A 26,484-nucleotide genomic window follows, 5' to 3' on the forward strand; every position below is an offset into this window, starting at 1 on the left:
CTTCCCTTCCCCTGGTCCCTGGCAACCACCATTCTACTTTCTGTTTCTGTGAATTTGATGACTCTAGGTCCCTCCTATAAGTGGAATCACACAACATTTGTCTTTTTGTGACTGGCTTATGTGATTTAACACAGTGTTCTCAAAGTTCATTCATGTTGTAGCATGGGACAGGATTTCTTTCCTTTTTAAGGCTGAATAATATTCCATTATATCAAGAGACCACATTTTTAAATCCATTTATCCACTGATACACTTTTAGGTTGCTTCTGTCTCATGGCTATTGTGAAGAATGTTGCTGTCACTGGGTGTAACCTTGGATATATACCCAGTTGTGAGATTGCTAGATCGTATGGTAATTCTATTTTTAATTTTTTGAGAAACCCCACCCTCGTTTCCATAGCAGCTCTGCATAATGTTTTACCACCAACAGTGCACAAGGGGTTTCTTTATTCCACATCCTTGCAAACATTTGCTATTTCTTGTCTCTTTGATAACAGCCTTTCTAAGAAGGGTGAGGTGCTATCTCACTGTGACTCTGATTTGCATTTCCCTGATGATTAGTGATGGTGAGCATCTTTTTCTGTACCTGTTGGCCTTCTGTATGTCTTCTTTAGAAAAATGTTTATTAAGAGCCTCTGCACATTTTTATATTGGATTTTTTGCTTTTTTGCTATGGAGTTGTATGAGTTCTTTATACATTTTGGATATTAACCCCTTATCAGATACATGATTTGCAAATATTTCCTCCTACTCAGCAGGTTGCCTTTCCATTTTGTTGATGATTTCCTTTGCTGTACAGATTTTTAATTTTAATTTTTAATTTGATGTTGTCCCATCTGTTTATTTTTGCTTTTGTTGCCTGTGCTTTTGGAGTCAGATCCAAAAATTATCACCAAGACCAATGTCAAGGAAGAAGATTTTGAACAACTCAAAGGGCCAGCAACAGGGGACTGGAGGAATAAACTATAATATATCTACACAATAGGATATTATATAGACATGTATAAAAAATGAGAAAGATCTCTAGGTGCTGATGTGGACAGACTTCCAGGCTGTATTGTTAAGGGAAAAAATAGAATAGTGCAAAAGAGAATATGCAATATTCTCTCTCTCCATATATATATATACATACATATATATATATATATATATATATATATATACACACATATATATATTTATTTATTTATTTCTCTTTCTGGCTTATGTATATATACATACTATATTGAACCATATTTGAAGTGCAAAGGGTAGTGAACATTATCACATACACATATGTGCAACAAGAAATAATGGGAAGATAAAGACAACACTAATCAAAGTGGGTAGCTATACAGGGTAGGTGGTGGGATTGGGTGCAAGGGGCAGGGAAGCAAGATTGCTTTTGAGTAAACCTTTCTATACAGTTTTTCTTTGAATGGTGTAAATGGATGCCTTAAGATGAAAACAACCTCCACAAAATTAATCTCACTGAATATAACCTCCCAGAGAGGGGACTTATTTCCAGTGACTTGACTTTTTACCATACATCCTTAGTGGAAAAAATGACCAAATACTTTTAATCATTCTTCACAGGTCTTACTATTGTTTCAACATGTCCTCTTTGGAAGAGCCCCAACCAGGTTTGGGGTTAGCAAATTCACTGTCCTGAAACACAACAGTGGCTGTGCCAGCAGGTGGTAGAAATACCACAAGCTGGTTTGTGAAGTGGGCCAGTAGCTGAGTGGAGGCTTGGGTGGTACCTGGGATGGGGAGGGGGCTCCCCAATCTACCTGGGATCCTTTCTACCAGTTTTTCCTTCTATTAGGATACACCAGGGCATGGCATGGATTGTGCAAACTCATTGTGTGTCTAAAGGTTAATTTCTAGAACAGTGGTGAGCAAGTGGAGAAAACAAGGTAAATGACTCCTACGTGCAGGACTAGAGTCCGTTCAGGAATTAAATACCTGTGCGTTTTAGTCACCTGTAATAAATTTAAATATACACAAATATGTGTATATTACTCATTTACTCACTTAACAAATATCCTCTGAGCACTTTGCAGACTCTGGAGCCATAGAAACATGTAAGACAGGATGTTGCCCCCAAAGGGGTCACACTTTCTTGAGAAGACAGACAAATGTGTCAGATATTACAGTTTAGAACATGCCAGGCCATGTTTGAGGGGCAAGGGGGAAAGAATATAATGACAGCTTTGAGGTGTACCATCAGATTATTATTAATTCCAACAAGATATACTGTCTATTTGGGGCTGGCTCATAGGTATAAATGTGGTCTACTTTGGTAAATGATGCCCTGTGAGGGCATTCATTTATTTATTCACTACACACAGGTAGCTAAGTAGCCTCTATGTGCCAGACACTGTTTTGAAGGCTGGGGATACAGTAGGATTTAAGGCAGATGAGAATCTCTGTCCTCATGAGCTTACATTCCAGTCTGGGGGAATCAGATAAACAAATCAGTAAGTAAAGTCAGTGTACTATTTCATGCATTACTAAGAAAGAAAAATAGTTGTCAATTACACTCTGACCTGTCATCTAGTATAAACTGCATCTTGATTCTAGAGATTTGATAAAATGTGAAAATCATGTATACCCTAAAATCTGTAATACTGATAAATGTTAGGTGGGGGAACGCGCTGCAGAGAAAAATAACACGGGGGCGGGGGACAAGAGTGGAGGGGGAATGTAATTTTTAAATAGGATGGAAGAAAGACCTCCCTGAGAAGGTGACATCTGGGTCAAGCCCACAATGAGGCGGGAGAGTGAGCCCTGTCCATCAGTATCTGGGAGAAGAGAATTCTGGTCAGAGGGGCCAGCAAGTGCAAAGGCCTGGGGCAAGGAGCGTGTTGGTATATTCAAGGGGAACAGGGAGGCTGGAGGAAGAGTCTGGGGATAAAATCTGAGAGATAACAAGAGACAGATCCCCGAGGGCCTTGGAGGGCAGGCAAGGGGCCCAGGAGTTGACTCCAGATGGACACAGAAGCGAATGTAAAGTTTTAGGTAGAGGAGTGGTAAGCACTGATTTGCAATTTAATAGGATCACTCTGGCGACTGTGTTGAGAGGAGATGAAGGGAGGCAAGGACAGACCAAGGAGACCCAGGAGAGATTGCTGCACAATCCAGGTGACAGACAGCAGTGGGACAGGAGCAGCGCTAAGTGGCCGGGGTCTGGGGATCTTCTGAAGAGGGACCTGCCTGGAATTCCTGAAGGATTAGATGTGGAGCAGAGAGGAAGAGACAGGTCAAGGATGAGCCTGTGGTCTCTGGCCTGGGCAGTGGAAGAACAGAGTTGCTTTTAGCTGAGACAGTAAAAACACAGGAAGACAGATCAGGAGTGTGCTTATGGACAAGTTCATCTGAGATGCCTCCTGGACAAGCAAGAGAAGATGTGGAACAGACAGCAGAGGTGTTATGCAGCTGTGAGTGGGGAGGCCCAGGCTGGAGCCATACATCTGACATGGTGTTTGAAGCAGGAGATTGAGATGAGATTACCAAGGCAGTGAATGCAAACAAACAGAAAAGGGGAGAGGGGCGAGTCCTGAGCCCTGACACACAGCAGTTGGGGAAATGAGAAGAATCAGCCAAGGAGACAGAGATGCCAGTGATGAGGGAAGAACACTGAGAGTGAGGTGCTGGGGAAGCCAAGTCAGGGCAAAGGAGGCCGAGGAGAACTCTGGGAGCAACTGAACCAAACACAGTCGACAGGCCAAGGAGGGTGAGGATGGAGAAGTGGCCACTGGGGTTAGCAACGAGGAGGCCACGGATGACCTCGGGGAGCACATTTCTAGCAGAATGATGATGGCGAAATCCCACATGAACTGCGTTACAAAGAGAACATTTCACCTTTTGCTATAAAGGAAAGAAACAAAGTAGTAGCTGGAGGGAGAAATGGGTAAAATCTTTCTTTTTTCTTTTTTTTTTTTTTGTTTGTTTTTTTGTTTCTTAAGAGAATTAATAGCCTGTTGGTGTACTGATAGGCCAGGCCCAGCAGAAGAGTGAAGACTGAAGAGAGGAAAGAGCCAGAAAATAACAGGTAGCGAGAAGTCGCCTCACATGGCAGTGCGGGGGGCCGACCTCAGAGCCAGGAGAAATGGCAAGACCCCAAGAACCGTGGGGAGCAAGGCCCTCAGCAGGGGGAGTATGAGGGTGGGAGAAGAGGCCAGAAGTCTGAGGACAGGGGAGAGGGTAAGAATTCGCCCCTGGGAAGGGGAAGGCAGTACCAGTGCTGAGTAGCATTAGGGCTCATGTGAGGTTTGTGACCACAATTTTAACAAGAGACCATACGGCATGGCTGTGTTTTAGTGCATGGGCGGAGAGTTCACTTTGACAGGGCTGGGTTTTCCCAGGTGGGGATGGCAAGGTGAAAAAAGCCTCTTTGTTGTAATGGTTAACTATGGAATAGGAGGGGTGCCTGCGAAGTGGGCTTTCTTTTTTTTTTTTTTCAACGTTTATTTATTTTTGGGGCAGAGAGAGAGGCAGAGCATGAACGGGGGAGGGGCAGAGAGAGAGGGAGACACAGAATCGGAAACAGGCTCCAGGCTCTGAGCCATCAGCCCAGAGCCTGACGCGGGGCTCGAACTCACGGACCGCGAGATCGTGACCTGGCTGAAGTCGGACGCTTAACCGACTGCGCCACCCAGGCGCCCCTGCGAAGTGGGCTTTCTTAACAGAACCTTCTCTGAGTGGCACTGAGCTTAGCAGCTAGGGAGTGGACAACAGGGTACAGCTGGAAAGCCTGTGACCCCGATTATGCCATGCTAAAGCATTCAGTAGAACAGTTGCCGGAGATAGTGGGCAAGGCAGGCCACGTGTTCATCCAAACCCATAATCCAGGTCTGTGGACAGGGGGACGTGGTAACCACCTGAGAGGCGGGACAGTATGAAGGCTATGTGTAAAGAAGCTGCAATCAGGAAGCAGACTTCTCCACTTACTCGATGGATGACCTGGGCAGGTTACTTAGCCCTTTTGCGTCTTGATCCTTCATCTGTCAAGTGGAGGCAATCCTAACGCTTCTTCCTCAGGCCGCTGTGAGGGTTAAGGGAGACACTGCATGCAGATTTCTTAGTCCAGTACTACACACAGACGCTGCTCAGGATGGGTACCACTGTGGCAGCCTGGCTCATTAAGCAGCTCAAAGCAGACCAGGGATTCCCCAAACCCAGCAGTGTAGGGAGACCGCGTGGGAGCACACGGCCTTTCTAGTGTCTCACTTCCTCGCTTACTCCTCTAGCCACCAAAACACGGCAGCCTGACACTCTATATCCCCACAGGATACGGGAAAGTAATTTCCCATTGGCTACAGACAGAGACAAGTCACAGTGGGATGAGCGCTTTGGCTGCTGCCATGGCAACCAGCAATGGCCACACTTCAATTAGGAAGGAGGAATAAAAGACATCCAATTAGGAGAAGAAAATAGGATTGAGTCTCTTCTCATTGAGGAATTCCCAGGGCTGAGGAAATGTTTCACAGAAGAGCCTGGGATTGGAAAAGCTTTCTGCTCTGGTGCCCAATATCTACCATGCTCACCAGTCTTCAGTCACTGTCCTACCTGTGGGCTCCAGGGAGCACCATGCTGGTACAAACACCAAGGGGCTGATGTGGGTGGGCTGCAGAAGGCGAGCTGCCAGGCTTCTAACTGCTCATGGCTCTTCTTGACTGTGTGACCTTGGGAAGGTTCTTTTACCTCTCTCTGCCTCGGTTTCCTCACTGATATAACAGTACTTGTTTTATAAGATTTTAGTGAGGGTCAGATAGAGAAACTACACATAAGGGGCTTAGCTCAATGCCCACCACATAAACTGCATTCAATCTACGGATGCTATTGCATTACTGTCAGTAGTAACATCAACAACATAAATGGCAATGATGCTGTTTTGTACCCCAGCTGAGGAGAGCAGGGGACTGATAGTCAGTGAGCATCTAGTATGTGCAGACACACTGTTGTTTTACATCCTTGCTATGGGGACCAGCGGCAATCAGCAGTACTCGGGGGCTTATCAGAAATGCAGAATCTCTTGGTGTCTGCCCCCACTACTGCCCCAGATTTGCTGAATCAGAATCTGAATTTTAACCAGACCCCCAGGTAACTTGTGTGCATGTTCAAATTCCAGAAACACAGCTTTAATTCTCATTTAATCCTCAGAGAACCATCTGTGAGGTGGGCAGTGTTAGCTGGATTTTACAGATAAGGAAACTGAGACTGAGACTTAAAGAGTCATAGGCAACGCAGCCTCGGGCACAAGGGATGAAGCCCTGCAGTTCCATGGTTGACAAAGGGGCTTCCCGCCTCCTTGCCCCCTGCTCTCAATGAATGTGCCAATGCTGTTCACCTGTGCAACAGTCCCTGCCTGGAACCCAAGACAAGCTTCACACTACAGCCTGTGTTTTCTCCAAGCCTTCTCCCTGAAATACAAGGTGGGCCAATCTCCAGAAGGACAGAAGGCTGGACAGACAGAGAGACAGGCACAGCCCTCACCAGGCACTCCTCCAGATGGCTTCTGTCGGTGGTACAGACATCAACTCTTAAGGTCTTCTGGTGAAGGGCTGGATAGGACATGGACACCCAGAACATTTCATTGAACACGAGAGTGTCTGAGGCATCCAGGGGCCGGGTCCGGAACAGGCAGGTGGTGCTTTCGGAGCAGGGAAGGATAGCTACACGAATGTTCCTAGAGAGAGAGACAGAGAAGAGCCTGAGTCAGCCTGGGTCTGGGATAATGTGTTGGGCTAAACTGTTGCCGCAAATCCCTAAGACAATAACAGTGGAGGAATTTGTAATTTCTCAAGCGGTTATGCAGATATTTGTAAGGGAAGCAGAGAGGGTCCCAAGGATAACAATTGCTCTTCCTTCTCCCAAATCTCTAATCCTTAGAACCTCAAAGAGTATGGAAACTGAGGTCAACAGTGTGCAAACTTCTGTGCACAGAAGGATCAGCAAGATTGTTAACACTCAGGAATCCTTATACAGCTGCTGGTAGGAAGGCAAAATGCTACCGCCTCTGCAGAGGGGAATGTGACAACCCTAACACAATTCCAGATGCACTGGCCTTGTGACCCCATTCACCTTGCTTCTAGACACTCTTCCACAAATACCACTGTACAAGTACCAATGAGATATGGAGAAGGTTACTTGTTCTGGCACTGTTTGTAAGAGCAAATGACTAAAGGCAACCCTAGTGTCTAATCTTCTTTATTCTGTTTGTCCTGCTTTCCTCCTGTCTTTCCCTTTCCCACATGTCACAGACTCAGATGCTGGCCGGGTACAGACCTCAGAAATATAAGCTCCTGCTGCTGCCCCAATGCCTATCATCTAAAGGAGAAACCTGCAGGCAGGTGAATGCAATGAAACATAAACCTGGTCTGCCAAGGCAAGAGCCAACAGGCAAATAGCACAGGTGTTTGCTGTATAATCAACTGTAAGGTAATACCCATCACGCCCTTCCAATAGAAGCACAGTGACAGGAGCAGGCTCTTGAGAATGTCAGGCCTCTTTCTGTGTGCAGTATTTGAGCTTAGAGCAGATAATAGGGGCCATGACCCTCTTCTTCATGAGGCTTCAAGTTCAAAGGGCAAGGATTTGCTCACCACCCCGCTTTTAGTGCTGGCACATGGTAGGTGCTCACAATGTGCTTGCGAAGGAACTGAAGCTGCCTACAGTGCTTCTCGTTCCAGTCAGCGAGTTTGCCATCATGCCTGTATCCACATCCACATTCACAATACTGACACTGTGCATCACGGTCACACAGATGAAATATGCACGGGGCCCGATGGTGCAGTGGGCAAGGGCAGGAGAGTGCCCCCGGGGATGGCCGCAGAGGTTGAGAGGCTCATACAAACCCTGTCAGCCACATACTCACACTTTCTGGTCTTGTTGCAGCAACAGAGCAGAAAGGTTACTGAGCTGGATGATTAATATTGCAAATTGCTTATTCTTCTCATCGTACCTGAAATGGAGAGGGACATATGGAGCACGTATGAGTAACACATTTCTCTCTCTCTTAATCATCACAGACGTGGCTGCTGGCTGCTTGGGGGACTGTGGGGAACTTGAGAGCACAGGTCCAGTGCTGTGGGCCATGTAGGGATGCAGGTTCAGACCTGCTGGTCTGAATTTTTATTTTTATTTTTTTTTTAAATGAAGTGTCAGCTTAGATTTCCGTTTACTTTTTTTTTTTTTTTTTTTTACATTTATTTATTTTGAGAGAGACAGAGTGTGAGCGGGGAAGGGCCAGAGAGAGAGGGAGAATCCCCAGCAGGCTCCACGCGGTCAATGCGCAGAGCCCAACGCAGGGCTTCAACCCCATGAAACCGTGCCATCATGACCGAAGCCGAAATCGAGAGTGGGATGCTCAACCGACTGAGCCACCCAGGTGCCCCTATCAGTCTGAATGTTTAAGGAGAAGCCAGAAGATTGTGCTGTGTGAAATCTCTTGATACTTGAATATTGGCAATTTCTACCAAAAATAATATTGTGGCCATCCTGCATCAAGGGAAAACACAGGAACAACAATCTGGGCTGCAGCCCCCAATGGCTGAAACTTCAATGGGACAGTAAGCCAAAAAACCACAGCAACAATGGCCCCAAAAAACAAGGCATAGGAGGTCTTGGTCATGGTCTTGCTCTGCCACTGGCCAGCTCAGTGAGTTGGGGCAAGTAACAAGGTCTTCAAAGCCTCATTCTTCTCTTTGGTAAAATGTGGAGGTGAGAGGGAGGGAAAGGATGGCCCTCTTTAGTTAGGAGGCCACAAGTGTTGGCAGGTCCTGCTGGTTCTGCCTTTCTCCCCTAGGCAGCCATGAAGGTCAAAACTGAGAAGATGCTGCTGACCACCCATGTGCTCCTGTCCTCCCAGTCACTTACTTCAGGGCAATCTGAACCCGGGTTGCACCCACTGCTTCGGATTCGTCACTGTCAAAAGCGGCAGCTTCTGAAGCACCCGGTCTGAGAGGCAACACAGGGAAGAAGGAGGGTCAGGCTTCCCTGCAGTCACCTGGGGCCAAAGTCATCTTCCAGAAACAGGGTTCCCTCTGGGAGGGCACAGTCGGGTCCTCAAGGAGGAAAGTCTGGGTCAGCTCAGACTCCCTGCAGATTCCGCCTTCCCACGACTGCTCGGCATTCCTGTCTTGAAGGGGCTGCACTTCTTCCAGCATGAACTCCCCCAGCCATACGCTCCTTAATGGCAATCGTGGAACTGGCACTCCCGCGAATGTGAAGTGTCCCCAGCCCCAGGAGGAGCAGCACTGTCTGCATCTTCAGCCTATACCACACAGGGCTGAGTCACCTGGCCATGCCCTTCTGTGGGTTCCTCCCACATACCTGAGGGGGCCCAGGCTCTGCATACTCAGACTTCCCAGAGACAGTCAAGACTCAGGGACCCACCTCTGCACAGAAGCCTCATACACACCACTGTCCCCGGCCACGGATTCATCTGACACAGCAGCTGACACACAGGCCACTTTCAGGCTGCACCCCTGGGCTGTATTCACAGCTGGAGAAAGGAAGGATGGCAAGACAGGATTCAGAAACCTGGACACTGTCTTTGCAACACACACTTATGATCTACCCTCTGCCCCAAGAGAGTCCTGCCAAATACCACCACTGAACTCGACAGCAAGGTCCTGCCTTCCTTTGGGGTGAAGGAAGGGGTAGCGGATGATTCTGTGTTTAGCATCCCAGACTTGGAAGCCAAACTGCATGGGTTCAAATCTCAGCTCCACCACTTACTGCTTCATGACACTGGGACATGGATTTCACCTCTCGAACCCTTGGATTCCTTATCTGTAAATGGGAATAACAACACTTACCTGGTAGGGCTGCTGGGGGGACTCAATGAGACATTATAGGGAAGTCCACAGTACAGAGACTGGTGCAGGAAAATGCTGTAAAATTCAGCACCACTATCCTTATTGCAACGGTCATTCCCAGCACTATGGTGATGCCTTCTAGATCAATCCCTACACACCTGGGGCGGGGCGGGGCAAAGTAACAACTGCTGGACCCTTGGGAGGGGCAAGTGGAAGAAAAGGGAAGATTTCAGCACAAGCTATCCTGCTCTGCCTGTCCCATTCCACTCCTAACTCAGCTCTCCAGCTCCCTCCCCTTGATGGAGGGCCTCAAAGGTCTCCGACCCAGGGCTCAGACCAGGCACTTGGCTCATGCTGCACATTCCTTCCTTCTTCAAGTCACAAGCGCTGGAGGCGTGGCAGGCCAGGCTCAGAGCTACCAGCATGGATAGGAAGGCTCCTGAGTTCCATGCAGTGGGGGGGCAAGACCAGATTCAGGCCCTTCGACCTCACAGCTGGCACTTCTGACTGCCTGCTGTGTGCCAGGCCCTGGGGCAGCCTGGAGAAGAGGCTGGGGATGGGCCAGGCTGGGGAAAGGGATGGTGACATTGAGCCTGGGAGAAGCAAAGTGGCCATCTGGGTGCAGCTCTCCCAACCCGTGTTCCATGCCTGCTGCGGCCAGCGGAGACCTCCCGCCTTCAGACCCACGCATCTCCACCCTTCACTAAACCACTTAAGGAGATTAATTTGTCTGCTGACTGAACAGCGGCACTAATCACATAACCTGCTTAGTGTCGAGCTCAGCCTGGCATCGCTCACTGCAGGGACGGCTTTTGGAGATGGCATGAAGGGAATGCCATCCTGAGACATGTGTGGTCCTTGGCCCACAAGCACTGAGGACACTCTGGGGGAGAGAAGGAGGGTCACTCCCAGCACCTTGCTGGGTCCCTGACTTGGTTTATTGCCAGCCTTTGACAGACTGTCAAGAGCTCTTCTGGAGCCTCATTACAGGTTCCACCTGCACTCGCTCCTCTCCAGGGGACAATTTTCTGAAGTTTGCCACCTGCTGTAGTAGGAAGCTGTTTTTATTTTTGTTTGAGAGCACTCAGCAAGACTCCCTTCCTGATGAGGGAGCCCCAGGGATCTCTCGGCACCTCTTCTAAGGAAATGGCTGGCAATCACCCAGCAGACCCTTTAATTAACCAGGAAATCTCGTCTCCCCCCATCCCCCCCCCCCCCCCCCCCCGCCCTTGCTCCCACCAGCCCTTGCACACGAAGAGATAATTCTGGGCATAGCGGCAGCCCTCCTGCCCATTTCTGGAGCCTTATGGCTGAGATGGGTCTAGCTTCTTCCAGCTGGCATCACAAGGAGCCAGGAGCAGGAGCCCTGTGTGCACGAAGCCAGCACATGTCTTAGTGTGGGTTCTGGGCAGGTGGTCCTGACCGTATCCTGTATACCTATACTCAATAAGTCATGGCCAGGAAAGCCTGGGAGCCCCAGGGCACCCTGCTCACAGTTCTGACCTTCACATCGGATGGGTGTGGTGGGGCCAGTGAGCACCAGAGGTGTCCCAGGAATAAACACACAGGGCTGCCTCACATCCTGAGAAGAGTGTGACAATAAAGAGGTTGGGTTCTGGGGTCAGGAAAACCCAGATTCCAATCCCTTCTTTCCCACTTGCTGGCTGGGGGACCTATAGCAAGTGATATCACCTCTCTAAACCGCTGTCTCCTCATCTGTGAAATGGGCATAACAGAAGTAACCTATTTCACTGTATAAACCACACAGCCCGTCACACAACATACCCCAATAAAATGTAACTATTATAATATATGCTGGCTGCTAAAGAATTTTTCTCCTAATAAATCATAACTGTCACCATCATCATCTTCTGTTTTAGAGATTCCTACCTGAATCTCAATCTATACCAAAATATTCTTTCTGACCCCATGCAGAGTGGGAGCCAGATCCTGTCATTCCCTGGCTTCAAATGGTCATATGGGTCCTTGCTGCTATTAGGATAAAATCCAAACTCCTTACCACGGCCCACCAGGCCTTAAATGACTGGGCCCTTCCTGATTCTCTGGTTTGCTGGTGACCTCTAACCTGTGGCCTCAGAGATTTTGCTCTTACTTTTCCCAAAGCTGGCTCCTTCTCACCGTTTAAATGCTCACCCAAATGTCGTCTTCCTTCACAACCCAGTCTGAACTGGCAGCTCCACCCCGACCTGAGAGGCCCCATCACATCCCATTTTGTTTTCCTCCTAGGGCCTTTACTGGTCTGGTTGTATAGTTAATGTCTGTGCCTTCAATGGCATGTAAGCTTCTTGGGGACAGGGACCTGGAGCTTGCCAGTCTTCCACACTGTGTCCTTGTGAGTCACCCTGTGCCTGGCACATGGCCCATACGCTGACTGAATAAACGAAGGAATCCATGTACAGATATTAGCACAAGATCTGGCATTTAGTTTTAACAGATACTTAATATCAATTGAATGAATGGATCCATCATGGAAAAACTCTTAGCCCAGGACCTGGAACGTAGTGAGTACGTAAAAATAATGTCTCCTGAATGAATAAATGGACTGATATACACATAAAGCCTGGGCAGATAGAAAGCAGTCGGTAAATGGCCCTAATTATCACTGGTGTCTGCACTCAGGCCTGAGTGCAGTCCTACCCTGCCCGCCCCCCCCCCCCCCAATGGTTCCCCTCTGTACCTTGGCCCAACTGTTTGCCCTCCGTTCCTGGTTCCTCCGGCCGGTACCTCTCCCGGGTGCCACTGCCAAGGCTCAGTTCACAAAGAGTGGCACTCAGCTCCGGGTCGTCAAACTCCAGGGGGCTCAGGAAGGTGTCTCCAGCCAGCAGGGGGTCAGCAATGAGAGGGGAGCAGGGCGGGGACGGAGAGGAGAGTGAGGAGCGGGGGGACAGGGAGGTCATGGACTTCGGGGTGCCAGACAGGGAGCGCAGGGCCTGCAGGCGGCTGCCCCCCTCCGCCTTCTGGGTCTTGGCCACCTCGTCCTCATGGATAGTGGTGATGCAGCCTGAGGGCCGGAAGCCCGTGGCCCCCTCCAGGAGCAGAAACTCCACCTTGCTCTGCAGCTCCGAGTCCAGCTGCTCGAAGGGGTCATAGTAGAGATCAGTGAAGCTGGCTGAGGTGGAGGAGTCCAGGCTAGAGGCGGCTAGGGAGCCCCGGCTGGATGCGAGGGATCCAGGACTGCTGCCTGAGGAGAGGGACTGCATGCTGCTTGAGAGGCTGGGGGCAAGAAGACAACAGAGGGTGAGGACACACAGAAGGAAATGGGCTACCCTGAACCTCCTTCTTGGCTCTGAGAAGCCCTACGGCTGCTCGGAACACTTAATTTTGCTGGACCCTCTTGACAGTCTCCAGGGGAGACCATGCACCCCAATTTCACTAAAAAGGCATCCTGAGAAGGCCACACAATCAGAAAGTGGCAGAAGGGGGATTCCAATCCAAGTCAGTGGCCTTAAAAGTCCACTTTTTCCCGTCTGCCAAACCTCCACTGGCCGTAGTCCATTTTTACACTATGTTTCCTTGTATGAATCCAGCCCTATTTCTTGATATTTTTCTTCAAATAAACTCACTCTTTACTCTTCAACACATTTATTTTAAAAGGAAACTTTACACCCTAAGTGGGATTGGAAAAGCAGCATCATTTATGACAAATAGAAGGCAAGGATTAAAAATATCTGATGGAACAAAATATATTAAATTCCAGGGATACGCTGTTGCCCACTGAGGCCCAGGCCTGAGGCCTGCTCTCTCTGCGTTGGCAAAGCAGGTGGGCAGATATTAGAGATGTGAATGGCACCTGATGGGGGGGGTCTTCTCCTCGGTGCTGTCAGGAGGGCTGAGGGCACCATAGTGCAGACAGGTGAGGGACCCTGCCCTGGCCATGCCACACCAGCCTCGAGTCCACCAGCTTAACCAGCTGCCCACTGTGCTTCCAAATGTCCACACTCAAGCCATGGAGGACCCAGGAAGGGCAGAGCCTGGGTGACCTCAGGATGCTGGTGTCTGGCTGTCCCCAAGGCCACACTCGTGGCCCACCGCTCACCTTTTCAGCTGGGAATGCAGAGCTGCTACCTGCCGGGTGGCTTCCTCCAGTTCTCTCACCAGCTGGTTCCTCTTACTGTTTAACTTTAACCTGAAGGAAGAGAAGGCATGAGTGGGGAGCACGGGGGGGGGGGGGGGAGTCCAGCCTCCATCTTCCTAGACGAAGAATCACAGGCATATACGTGTGAAGATATACATGCAGATCCACAAACACACAAGAATTTTCTGGGAGTGTTTTACTATGATCTTTGGGGGAGATATGGCTCCCACATATGATCCTATAGGAACTGCTATATTCGTCACCTACTATATACCAGGCACTGTGCTAGGAAATGGGTAACACTGCCTTCATTCATTTGTACAAGAACCCTGCACAGCAAAATGGTTTTTACCACTTTACATTATGAGGAAATTGAGGCGCTTAAGAGTTAAATAATTTAACGCTGGAGGATTAGTGGTAGAATTAGAATTCCACCCAAGCAGCCCTCCCTTCTCCTCCTTTCCCTCCTTCCTTCCCATCCATTGGCCCCTACTCACCCACCAATATTTGCTTAGTGCCTACCTCATACGAGAACCTGGTGGCACTTGGCACTAGGGATAAAGATATAAGCAAAACAGAACTTGTTTCTGCACTTATGGAGCTCACATTCTGCTGGGGAGGGTGGGGGAGGACACACATTAAAAAAATACTCAAATATCAAATATCTAATGAACATACTGTGTGTCAAGGTTTAGGAATAAAAAGTATGGAATAGTGGAAAAGAACACAGGAGAGACCCAATTTAGACTAGCAGGTGGGATTCTTGGAGCAAGTGACTTTGTGCCTTAGCCTGTGCTGTCCTGAGCTCCCTGGGCTCACAGTTGGACCTTTCATAGCTTCCCTGGCAGCTGGGTAGGTGGGGCATGGGACCAGGTTCTGGCCAATAGGAGGTGAGCAAAGGATGCGCATCAGGCTGAGGTGGTTAAGAGATGTTGGTGGATCTTTCCCACTGCTCCCTGGAGGGCTCTAAAGGAGCTTGTGCCACAGACGGAAGAGCCAGGGTCCCTGAATGACCAAACACACATAAGGCTGCCTGTCAGCCAGGAAAACTTCTACTGTATTTAGCCATAGAAATTTAGGGGGTTGTTTCCTGCAGCAGGTGGCCTCTCCTGACTAGTAGAGAAATTTAAGCTAATATGAAGGATGGGCAGGAGTTGGCCAGGAAAAGCGCAGGGGAGAGAACATTCCAAGAGGGGAATCACAGCAGGGACCTCTTTCATTTTAAAGACATCATGGCTGCCGTGAGGAAAATGGGCAGGAGGCTGTGGATGGGAGACAGGGACAAGAGTTGGGGTGGCTATGATGGTGGGCTTCAGATGGAGCAGACAGAGAAAGGTCATGGGCTGGATGAGGGGCAAGGCCGAGGGAGTTAAGAGGAAGACTGTGAGGTCCCTGCCACTAGCAACTGAATGGATCTGAGATGGCTTCTGTCGGGATGGGAGAGTGATGGGCAGAGCAGCCCAGGGGAAGGGAAGAGTTCCCTTATGGATGTGTGGGTATGAACACTGAACAGGTGGGCTGTTGTAAACGTGGGGGACCCCCATCACATGATGACCACATGAAAAAGATGACCATCTTCTATGGACCAAATTGTGTCCCCTTACCCCCAAAGTCATATACTGAAGTCTTAATAACCTAGTACCTCAAAATGTGACTGTACTTGGAGATAAGGCCTTTAAAGAATTAAGGTAAAATGAGGTCATATGGATGAGTCTTAATCCAACATGACTGGTGTTCTTATAGGAGGAGATTAGGACACAGACATGCATGCAGAGTGGACCATGTGAAGTCATGGTAGACGTTCATGTATGGATGGCCACCTTCAAGCTAAGGAGAGAAACTTCCAAAGAAACAATCCTGGCAGCACTCTGGTCTTGGACTTCAGGCTCCAGAAATGTGAGACAATACATTTCACCTATTTTGTGGTACTTTGGTGTGGCAGACCTAACAAACGAATGTACTGCCTTAGGGTAAAATATAGTGGGGGGAAAAAAGGGAGGGCCCAGGACTAAGCTCTGAGTATAAACAACACAAGGTTGAATGGACCAGCAACAGTTGGCAAAGGAACCTGAGAGAATGAGCCCAGAAGGCCCAGAGAAGATGCAGGGAGTGTGGTGGAGTGTCCTGGAACTTGGGAGCAAAGATCTGCACCAAGGCAAGTCTCATATCTGGTACTAAAGCCCAATTCAGTAACTATCTCCCTGGAGGCAAAATCCTTGCATTTAGAAGTAACCACTGGATATAGGCCCATCTCTCAGGTTCTCTCCTGAGATCCTGCATGGAGGGCAGCTTGGATGGGCTCTAAGCAGTGTGCTGGCTCCAGGAATGGCTCCCTCTAACCCCTGGAGTGAGCCCACTCTAAGGTCCCAGGATCTGACAGGGAAGGGGCTCCATCAAGCAAGGCTGTGCCCTAGCAAATGCATGATGTGGGCTGCCCTCGTGTATCCGCTAGATTTATGGTTCTCAGTGTGTGGTCCACAGACCTCCTGTAGCAGAAAGGAAGGAGTGCTTATTAAATGCTCAATCTTGGGGCCTACTTTGATCAACTGACTCAGAAAGTGTGGGGCAGGGCTTAGGAATCTGCATCTCCATTAGGGCTCACAGGTGATTTTTAGGCACACTAAGGTTTATGAGCTGCTGCACTGGTTGGAGGCTGCACGTTGTATCTCCCACAGACAAATGTGTTCCACTGTCGGCCTCATATCCCCTTATGCCACCCTGCTAGAGAAGGAATGACTGACCCGTTTGCAGAGCACAGCCAATCCGGCCTACGGCCTGGGAAAAAGAGTTCATTCTCATGGGAAAACCTAATCATGCCATCCCTCCACCAACACAGGCTCTGCAATGAAGACCAGAGCCTGCTCTAGACAACTGAGCAAGGTGGTGAGGGACTCGACATGGTCCTTGGCCAGCTCAATCCCTGGCACTATTCTTCCAGAGTCCTGCTTAGGGCTGGTGGGGCAGGCAGCAGACCAGCAGATGGAGCCCATAATGAATAAAATCCTCGACTCTCAATGGAATGGACAAGACCGTGGGATCTCCTGACTCTCCATAAGACCAAGCCGGGGCTCGCCATTTCTACCTGCATTTTCCTGTTTTCTGGGAGAAAGATCATAGAGACGTGTTCTGGCCGTAAATGCAGGTCACACTGGAGCCCAGCTAGGATGCCAAGGGGACTGGGAATCGGGTGGCCTCAACTTCCTGTGCACAGGGGCATAGCTGCTAGCAGCAACATGCAGGTGCTGAGGCCTCCTAGTAGAGGCTTTGGGCTTAGCAGGACATATGGCATTTGTGTGTGATGCCTGGCACATGCTGGGAAGCCACGGATGCATCAAGCGTGGAAGTAGGAAGAGGATCCAGAAGGTGGAGCTGGAATTCCCACGAGCTGTGGCTCAGTACCTGGGGTGCTGGTTAAAAATGCAAGAGCTTGGGCTACATCTCAGGCCTGGGGAATTGGTCCCTGGGGAGGAGTCCAGGGAGTCCACACTCTAACAAGCACCCTTTGTGACTGCACAGCAGCTCTCAGAAGTGGTGGTGAGGGCCCACGGAAAGGGAGGGGGGGCATGGGGTGCAGGGATGTCTGACTGTGACTGATCTGTGATTGAGGTTTGGGTATGTCTATTCCTGTCCGTCTCAAAGGCCCCTTGAGTGGAGAGGCTGATGTGTGAGGGTGAGGAGCATCATACACTCAGTTGGAGGCTGGGAGGAGAAGACAACGAGAGAGAAGAGAGAGGAACATAAGAAACAAAAGACAGAAAGAGACCTAGACAGAGAACAGCAGAGTCCAGGGGATGAACACATACAGAAAAACACGGGACTAGAAGCAAAGAGCTGTAGACACAGACAAGAGATTGCTGGGTTGGTTTTCTCCTCTCTTCTCTGGAGGATGATCAGAGCCATCAGCACTGTCCCTACCCTTCCCGAGGGTCTCTCCTCTTCCTGCCCACATGCCCCCCCAGCTTCCCTCTGCATGTATCTCTGGGACCTCTGGGCTGCCTGGCTCAGCCACTGCTGTGGAGTGGGGATTCTGGCTTCCCTGGACTGGCTGTGTAAACTTGCCGTTCTCAGCGGCAATCGGACCTTTGAAAGACAGGGCTGAGACAATAATAAAAGCCCTTTTGACTGGGCAGTGGCCTCAGCAAGCATGGGCCCCAGAGCCAGCAAGCCTGGGTTCTAATCTCAGCTCTGCCATGTGGTGGTGTTGACCGAGCCTCAGTTTCCTCACCTATAAAATAGAGAATAGTCTCAGGGTTGCTGAGAGATTTAAATGAGATGATACAGGATACTGGGTCTAGCACATAGTGGCAGCTTTTGCCTGTAGCATAGGAGTCTCTAAGATAACCTCCAATCCTACTTTCAAGAAACCAAAATTATTATAGCAGGGAAGAGCCTCAAATCACAATCTGATCCAACTGCCTGCCTTCAGACTATATAGGTATTCAATACATAGTTATAGTTTTTTTCCCTATCAGGCAACTGAAGTCCATACTGGCCAATGACTTGCTCAGGGTCAGCAGTGGGATGGGTTTCTTTTTTGATCCAACAAGGAGTAAGGCTGCCATGAAATGTGTTCTCTTCAGCTGCTGGCAGTGAGCATCATCAACAGTGAAAGGTTCCCCATGGAAGCTGTAGAGTCTGGGAATAAGTGAGGGACCCAAGGGACTGTTAGAAGAGGCCAGAAGATACACGCAGAAGCCTGGCAAGGGTGTGCGTAGGCTGGCTAACCATTTATTCAACTAACACTGGAGGTACGAGGGTATATAGACACAAGCCTTCTGCCCAAAGTATGCAGCCCCAGGGAGAGCAGGACAGAGTCATGCTGCTGACGATTTCTAGCAGGTGCTTCAAGGGCTGCAAAACACCAATTATGGAAGCCCTGTCCTACTCCTCCTCCACTTGTCTGGTGGTGGGTCACCCCATCAGCCATCCTTTCCAGGGGAGGATAGAAACACTTCCCTGGTAGCCATTCTGAGAAAGGGCTTAAGGATAAATGGACTCTGCTGTGCTTACAAGAGGCCAGGCAGAGGCTGGTCAACGTGACCCCTCGGGCACCCTACCATGTGCAAGGGGGGTTTATTCAGGTGCTGGAGTTGGATGTCAGCTGGGTGCTAGAGAGCTCAGAAGGCTCCCGAAGGGGAGATGCAGAGAAGCGCACATCCAGGCCCCTAGGACTCCTGGCCCGCTTCCACTGGGCTGGAGGCAAGTTTACCTGCTTTATAAACTGGGCTTCTGCCTCTGATTTCACTGGAAAAGAGGAATTTCCTTGCTCATTCTCGCCCCCAAACACAAATGCACATGCACGCACACATACACAAACACACACACGTATGTGAAAATCACTACCTTTGCTTCTAAGCTCCTTAAGAGTAGGTACCTTGCTCACTAAAGTCTGCTGCCTAAAAAAGTGAAAGTAACTAGAATAGATTTTAAAGGCACTGGGGCAGGGATTGTGACTTATTAATTTCTGAATCCTCCAAACTGCCTTGCACGGAAAATACCAAAAAAAGCCCATTTCTCAAATAAATGAATAAACGATGCCCTAAAGGACAGAATGAAAGAATGAATGAGAAGCTGAGGACTGCAGGGCCTGCCCTGAACACAGGGTTGTGTTCTGTGCATGCAGGTGTGGAGGCTGGGGAGACAGTGAAGGAAATCAAGTCTGTTATCCAGAGAACATAAACCAGTAGCTTTTGGGTTAAACCAAGCCCACAGATGAAAGTGATTTAGCCTTCACAATATTACTGAAAGTTATTAAATTAGTTGTCAATAGTTAAAAATACAGACAATTCTTTTCTTGAAATATGGGGACCTCTGGCAGCCTAAGGCCTGAATTCCCACCAGCCAGTGGTGGGAGTTGGCACCCACGAGGGACAAGGGGGGTTCTGTGCACTCCAGTGGGACCCAATCTATCAGCAGGTGGGCCTCCAGCATTTGTATTTCCTGTTTGGCTCCTATCAGTATCTCATTCTGCACCCGCATCGAAATTAGTGTTTTTCAAAGTACAAACTGCAACCCCTTAGCATGAGGTGAAATCAATTTAGTGGGTCATGTTGTCATGTAAAGGAATGCAAGAGAGAAAATATCAGAGGGCTATCACACATAGTAAGAGTATACATGCTCTATTTTGTCCCTATCATGTGAGTCACTGTCACCGAGTTGGCAAATGACTACTCTACATTACATAGGGTTGTGTGGCTTACGTTAGTCAGAAGATAATTTCTGAAAACCTGCACCTGAGCAGACTTTTTGGTGCTGTGATTCCCTGTGTAAACTCCTAGGTATCTGGTATTCCGGGTGGTGAATCATTTCCCCCAGTTTGCTACTTTAGCAAGTTGCAAGATTTCTACACTGAGTGTTCTTAGAGAGGCGCCCTTACGCCCCAGGTGGTCCCTCCCACCCCTCCTGCTTCCGTGGAAGATAGACCCAGGAGGGTGGGTCCCAGGCCCCTTTTGGCCCCAGCCCAGCCCCACCTCTCTGTCAGCGCCTTGCTCTGGGTGTCCCGGGCTGCCTGCAGGTCCTTCTCCAGCCGCTTCCGGGCCATCTCCAGCTGCTCCACCTCCCCCTGGGTCCACTTTCGGGGGCTGATGAAGCGCATCTCCTTCAGCAGCTCCTCCTTCTCATTGATGAGGATCAGCCGGTCCCTTTCGGAGTCTAGCACTCCGGGCCAGGCCTCACTGTCAAGCTTGGCCAGCTGGATCTTCAGGTTGGCGATCCTGTGGGCGGAGAGGGGAGCATGACAGGTGTGCCCAGCGGCACTGTGGGAGCAGGGTAACAGACTGTGTTTCCAACGTTATGAGGTACCAGGAGCCATGACATCCTCAGAGCAATCTTTGGCAATGACTGTCTTCCCTTGGACCAGCAGGCCATCTCAGGGAACATATTTTCATCTAACAAACACAAATGGTGCCTACCGTGTGCCAACAGTGAGTAGGCTCTGCAGGGGTGGGAACGGGATGTAAACAAAGCAATGTCCTTGCCCTCAGGGATATTAAGCCTGGTAGAACAGAGAGCTGGATTCATCACCAGGCAATAGCTTCCTACCGCCAGCTATGTGACCTTGGGCAAGTCACTTCATCTCTCTGGAAGGAACAACAAAGTCTCCTTTGTCATGGGGTTGTGGTAGAAGGTTTTTAGACATATTCCATGAACTCTCAAAGCACGGTATTTGGCACATAGTAAGCACTCAAATGAATGTTTCTGCTGCTATTGTTATTACCTGGTCTGACCACTTACTAGGTATATAACATTGGGTAAACTCCCCAAGACTTGTTCTGAAAATGAGCAATAATGTGCTCAGAGTGTCTGGCACATAACTTGTGCCCAACCAATGGCAGTCATGGACCCACTACAATGACAGACAGCAAACCCTGAAATTGGTAACTGTATGTTCCTAGCCCAAAGAATGGTGTCAGCACAGTGTGGTATAACCAACTGTGGATTTGGGGTCAGAGGCCTTCAGCCAAAGTCTTGGCTTTGGCCTTGACAGAAGGACCATTCTTTTTTTTTTTTTTTTAATGTTTATTTTTATTTTTGAGAGAGAGAGAGAGAGAGAGAGAGAGAGCGAGCAAGCATGAGCAGGGGAGGGGAAGAGACAGAGAGGGACATATGGAATCAGAAGCAGGCTCCAGACTCTGAGCTGTAGCATAGAGCCAGATGTAGGGTTCGAACTCACAAATCATGAGATCATGACCTGAGCTGAAGTTGGACGCTTAACCAACTGGACCACCCAGGTGCCCCTATAAAAAGACCGTTCTTAAGAAATCATTTTGGTATCATAAGCTTCTAGTACACTGCCTGGTACACTGTAGGCACTTATTAAATGTTAAAAGGAAGGAGGTGGGAGCTCAATCCCTTAACTTTTTTGAGATGCAGTACCCTCACCTGTGAGGTGGAACATGCAAGGTGGGTTATGAGAACTGACTGAAAACTTATCATAAAGAGTTCTTTATACATTGCCAAGTGCCCATACAGATTAGGTATAATTACCTTTGGATCCAAGAAAGATTCACAATATAACTAAGATTATTGCTACAAATATCCAAAGAAATCATGATGTGACCCTTTAGGATTCAGCCTTTGCAAAAAGGGCTTTCAGCTATCACATCCTAGCCTCACCTGATCCATAAAGGGTGGTAAGAAATGGCAGTGAATCTGTTGGACAGATGTCTAGAAATAGGATATGGTTCACCTAAGACTGCAAGTCATAAACGTGGTGAATACATGTTGAGAGCCCAGGTCTCTGGACTCCCAGCTCAATCTTATCTGCAGATATGTGGCCCAACTGTTATTTTATAAAAACATCATTAGGGTCAAAATCTCCACACTGTGCAGTAAAAATCCCATGCAGACAAACACATCTAGGTTTGCTCATTGCCCAGCCAAATGTATCAGAGGGATTCTTAGAGTTGATTAATTTAAATTCCGCATTCACAAAGAGAGTAATCTGGGATAACTTGGTAGCTTCCACCACTCTGAGGATGGAGTGGAGTGGACAGGTCTGGCGGGGGCTCCATTGCACACAGTACACTGAAGGCTTGATCGATGCTTACATGTACTTTCTAGTGGTGCTTTCCCAGTGTTCCTTAACCTTCAGGCCACCTTTGGTGAAGCTGATGAAACTACTAGACTCACTCTGCAGAAATGCACATGTGACAAAACGTGGCACACAGACCTTTCATTACAGCTACCTGCCCTCCTACCTGGAGTCCTGCAGCCTGCTTTCCATTCAGTGGCTGCTCTATCCTTGACACTTAAATACCTCTGGGTGAAGAGTGAGGCTCAAAGCTGGATTATGGCAGATGAGCCAGGAAGCTTTGTGATGGGAAGTTTAATGGTTCAACCCCAGAGGGAAGATTTCAATTCTTCAGTCTCTCCAGAATGGATCTTCTAATATAGGCATCATTGCAGACTGGAATATATCCAGGGTTCAGAGTGGTCCCCCTTCAGAGGGGACACGTGGCTGTCCAAATGCAGAAGTCTTGTTGTTTTGCTGGGCCTCTAGGGGGAGCTGAAATAATGCACAGTGTTTTTTTTCTACTGGACCAGTATCCAATTTCTCCTCCTTCTGTTAACAACACTCCCAAGTTTTCTTTGGGATATCACTCCTCCAATACTTAAGTCTTTTGGTTCCCACAAAGCTGACCTCAATCCCCTTCCCAGAGTTGGGCACATGACCCATGCCTGGACCTTCAGAGAATTCTAATTCCTCCAACGCTGCAACAATAATTGGATCACTAGGAAAAGCCAGGGAGCCTCAAGCCTTAAACCTGTTAAATCTGTTGGGATAGGTAGGTCCTCCTGCTGCTGGGGTTGCTAACCTGATAGTATATAACTCTAGAATTGCTGGGGGTCACCTTTACATTTTGAAAGGAAAGTCTGTCAACACAAAGGCAAGCAGGGTAGAGAAAAGAAGAGAAACTGAGTTTATGTAACCTGATTTGAATCCCTGGATCCAGCTGTGTCTGAAGCTGGTTTATCCTAGGACTTTGGAATTCAATAAGCTGACAAATTCCTTTTTTTATTTCTTCTACTTTCTATAGGATTTCTGTCATTGCTGCAAAGGGTTTTGCTGCTCACACAGAGTTGGCAGAGGGGCAGAACTAGGCACTGCCACACCCTACGTGGCCTGGCTTAGAATGCCATGGGCCAGGCAGTGTAACCTAAGGAGGAATGGATGTGATATTCCTAGCTTTATTCACCATTATGCTCTGTGGGTTCTTACCCAGTAAGGCTGGCCCTGTGCATAGGAAGCTCACAGACTTGGAGCCAGATTGTCCAGAGTTCAAATTCTGACTCCATCATCTTGAAAAGTCATGATCTCATATTTTACCTTTCTCTTCTCTAACATGGAAATCATATAAGATGTGCTATAAGGTTGCTTTTAAAGTTAAATGAGATGATACACATACAAATGCTTTAATACAACACCTGGCCCGTAACAGATGCTCTAAAAACATCAGGTTTGATTATTGTTTTAATTTTATTTGTGGCAGTGGAACCCAACTGCTTAGGAGACTGTGAAGCCACAAAATATCTAGTCACTGGGATCTACACTGTTTATAAGCACAGCTTGCTCCCAGTTGGGCAGGAGACACTCAAGTGTTCAGTATCCAGAGGTTTTTCTCCTATTGCTAAAACCTCAGAAGTGCTCCTTCAAACCAGACTACTCACAGGATCACTGGAAAACCCTGATTAGAGAAACTGAGCTCAGCAAGTGGAAAGATAACTAGGCTCTGAGATTTAACAGATATGGGTGCAAAACACAGCTTCTACTTTTTATCTAGTGAAGTGTCCCTGGCTCAGTCATTTCCTGAGTTCAGAGAAGGTTAAAATATATGTGTCATAATAGTTATCTTCATAATCTTTGATTATTAAAGATGAGGTGTGTGAAAAGCCAGGCATGGGGCAGGCACTCTGCAATGGCAATTATCATTGTTGGAACCATCCCGCCCCCAGCCCCTAATTACCTTCTCTTAGCTTCTTCATATCGAAGGCGCAATCTGACCTTCTCTGCCAACTGATTGTTGCTGCTTGCGCCAAACTGGGGGAAAGAACAAAGTGGGGAATTATATGGCCACTGTGGCCGGTGCTGAGTTGGATTTCAAGAGCTCACGAGAGACTTGACAGCTTGCGTGGGAAGTAGCTAAGAATAGCCCCCAATTACCAAGCTGGCTGTGTGATAGCAGGGAAGCTAGTCAGGCAAAGACACTTCCTGCAGGCTGTGGGAAGACCCTCAAATTCAGACATCTATCATTTCTAGAAGAGAAGCTGAGAGCCCAGAATATCATCTTGCAGCCCCGAATGGCTTAGAGCCCATTCCAGCCCCAGCAGCATGGAGGACAGCTGGTCAGGAGGAAACAGGGACAGCCAATATACAAGAAAGGCATCCTGGGGGTGCTGGGGAGGGGCTCAACTGAAAACCCAGGGAGGCTGCAGCCAGGACTGAAACACTGAGTGAGCGAGGAGAAGGTCCTAGAACCTTCAGGGAGGCCTACAGATGGCTTGTAGCTGGACACATGGGTGGTCTGGAGACGGAAGGGACAGCCCATGTGCCATGTCTTTCTGTCAAGAGTGGCAAGAAGCTACAAGGTTCACCCAAGCAGATATGGATATAGCTTCTCTTCACAAGTGGGGACACAGCTATATGAAGAATCAGATAGGAATAGCATTTAGCCATGGAGGCTGGGAGGCGACTTTGCTCAGTGTCACCTGCTCTAGGAAAACAAAAGTTCTCCAAACATTCCAGATGGCTATGGGTCAGTCCTGCTCTAAAGCTTTCATGAAATAAATCTGGATGGTGCTCACACTATTCACTACGGTGCCCAGACTGAGCTTTTGAAGAGAGCTGTCTGAAAGCTGCATGTATTGTTTCAGGATGAACAGAAGGAAAGTATCATCTGCTTCACAGCTGGTGAAAGAAAAACAGAATGGTGTTGCAAATCTGTAGGAAGGAAACCAGAGAGAGCCACTGGTCCTTCACACATGCTTTCTGTGCAGCATCTAGAGATGCAAATGCATGGCTAGGCAACACTCAAGACCAAGGCTTTCCCCCCACAGCGCCGGCTTTCCCCCCACACCATCATCTCATGTCATCCTGGGGCCAAGAGGTCTGCAAGAGAATGGAGGTCCAGGAGGCCACGTTAGCAGGCAGGCCCACAGAGAGATACCAGTCACCTCCCAAGGTGAGAAACGAGAAGGCGGCTGCCCACTACGGCAGCCTCCTGGGTACAACTTCTACTCACACTTCCCGAGATGTCTGTCTGGGAGCTCACGTCCAGGTACTGTTTCGGCAGTGAGAAACCTGAACTTTCCAGAGAGCTGCTGCTGGACCACAGGTCAGAGTGGGACCCTCTGTCGATGAGGAAGCCGTCCTTCAGCATGGCGAGGCTCTAAGGAGGGGAGGGCAAGGTTAGCAACACAACTTTCTGGGAGGGAGCTCTGGTTTGTCACCCTCCATGTGCTCTCCTCTCCACTTCTGTAATGTGGTAGGAATCCTAGCTCACTCTGGATATTCCACTTACCTTGTAAAGAGCTGGCAGCAAGTAGGTGGTTGCTCAGTGCCGGGTACTGTGCTGGGTGTTCTACTCGGGAAAGACTGGCATGGACACTGGCTCTAGAGCTACACTGCCTGACTTGGAATCCTTGCTCTGCTACTTGCTAGCTGTGTGACCTGAGCTAGTTGATTAAGCTCTCTGTGCCTCAGTTCCCTCTCCTAAACAAATAGGGATAACCACAGGGCCTGTCTCATAGGACTACCATACTGATTTAATGAGATGGCCAGTATAACGTGCTAGTACAGCCAACGCTCAGTAATTGTCAGCTTTATCATCATCTTACTTAATTCTCACATCAGTCCTCTGAAAAATGACCTAGGATTATCCCCATTTCTTTGCTAAGGGAGTTGTTACATGCAAAGGCTGGCAAATGACAGAGCAGGATGTGGTCCTGGCCTGACTGAAGATGCAGTGCTCTTAAGTGAGAGTCATGATAGGAACATGGCTCACAACTGTCCACGAGCGCCTGAACGTTTTCATCAGGTTGCTGCCCTGGGCAAGAGCTTCAAAATCATTCTGTTTGTCCTAG

At 48.7% G+C, this 26,484-nt stretch overlaps 1 protein-coding gene across 5 annotated transcripts in view; it reads right to left on the bottom strand.

Annotated features, from left to right (window-relative positions):
- WWC1 (WW and C2 domain containing 1) overlaps positions 1–26,484 on the bottom strand; it is a 152,941-nt gene that overhangs the window by 25,234 nt on the left and 101,223 nt on the right. For all 5 annotated transcript variants that reach the window (XM_023259830.2, XM_045035884.1, XM_023259831.2 and 2 more), the window contains 9 exons: positions 25,644–25,790; positions 24,369–24,442; positions 20,373–20,615; positions 13,864–13,953; positions 12,505–13,040; positions 9,382–9,490; positions 8,863–8,943; positions 7,862–7,948; positions 6,481–6,673 (listed from right to left, as the gene is read on the bottom strand). In XM_023259830.2, coding sequence (XP_023115598.2) covers positions 6,481–6,673; positions 7,862–7,948; positions 8,863–8,943; positions 9,382–9,490; positions 12,505–13,040; positions 13,864–13,953; positions 20,373–20,615; positions 24,369–24,442; positions 25,644–25,790 — 1,560 coding nt within the window. The remainder of the gene's footprint in view (positions 1–6,480; positions 6,674–7,861; positions 7,949–8,862; positions 8,944–9,381; positions 9,491–12,504; positions 13,041–13,863; positions 13,954–20,372; positions 20,616–24,368; positions 24,443–25,643; positions 25,791–26,484) is intronic.

The sequence above is a fragment of the Felis catus genome, chromosome A1, assembly GCF_018350175.1.
Source record: "Felis catus isolate Fca126 chromosome A1, F.catus_Fca126_mat1.0, whole genome shotgun sequence".
Lineage (NCBI taxonomy): Eukaryota > Metazoa > Chordata > Mammalia > Carnivora > Felidae > Felis > Felis catus.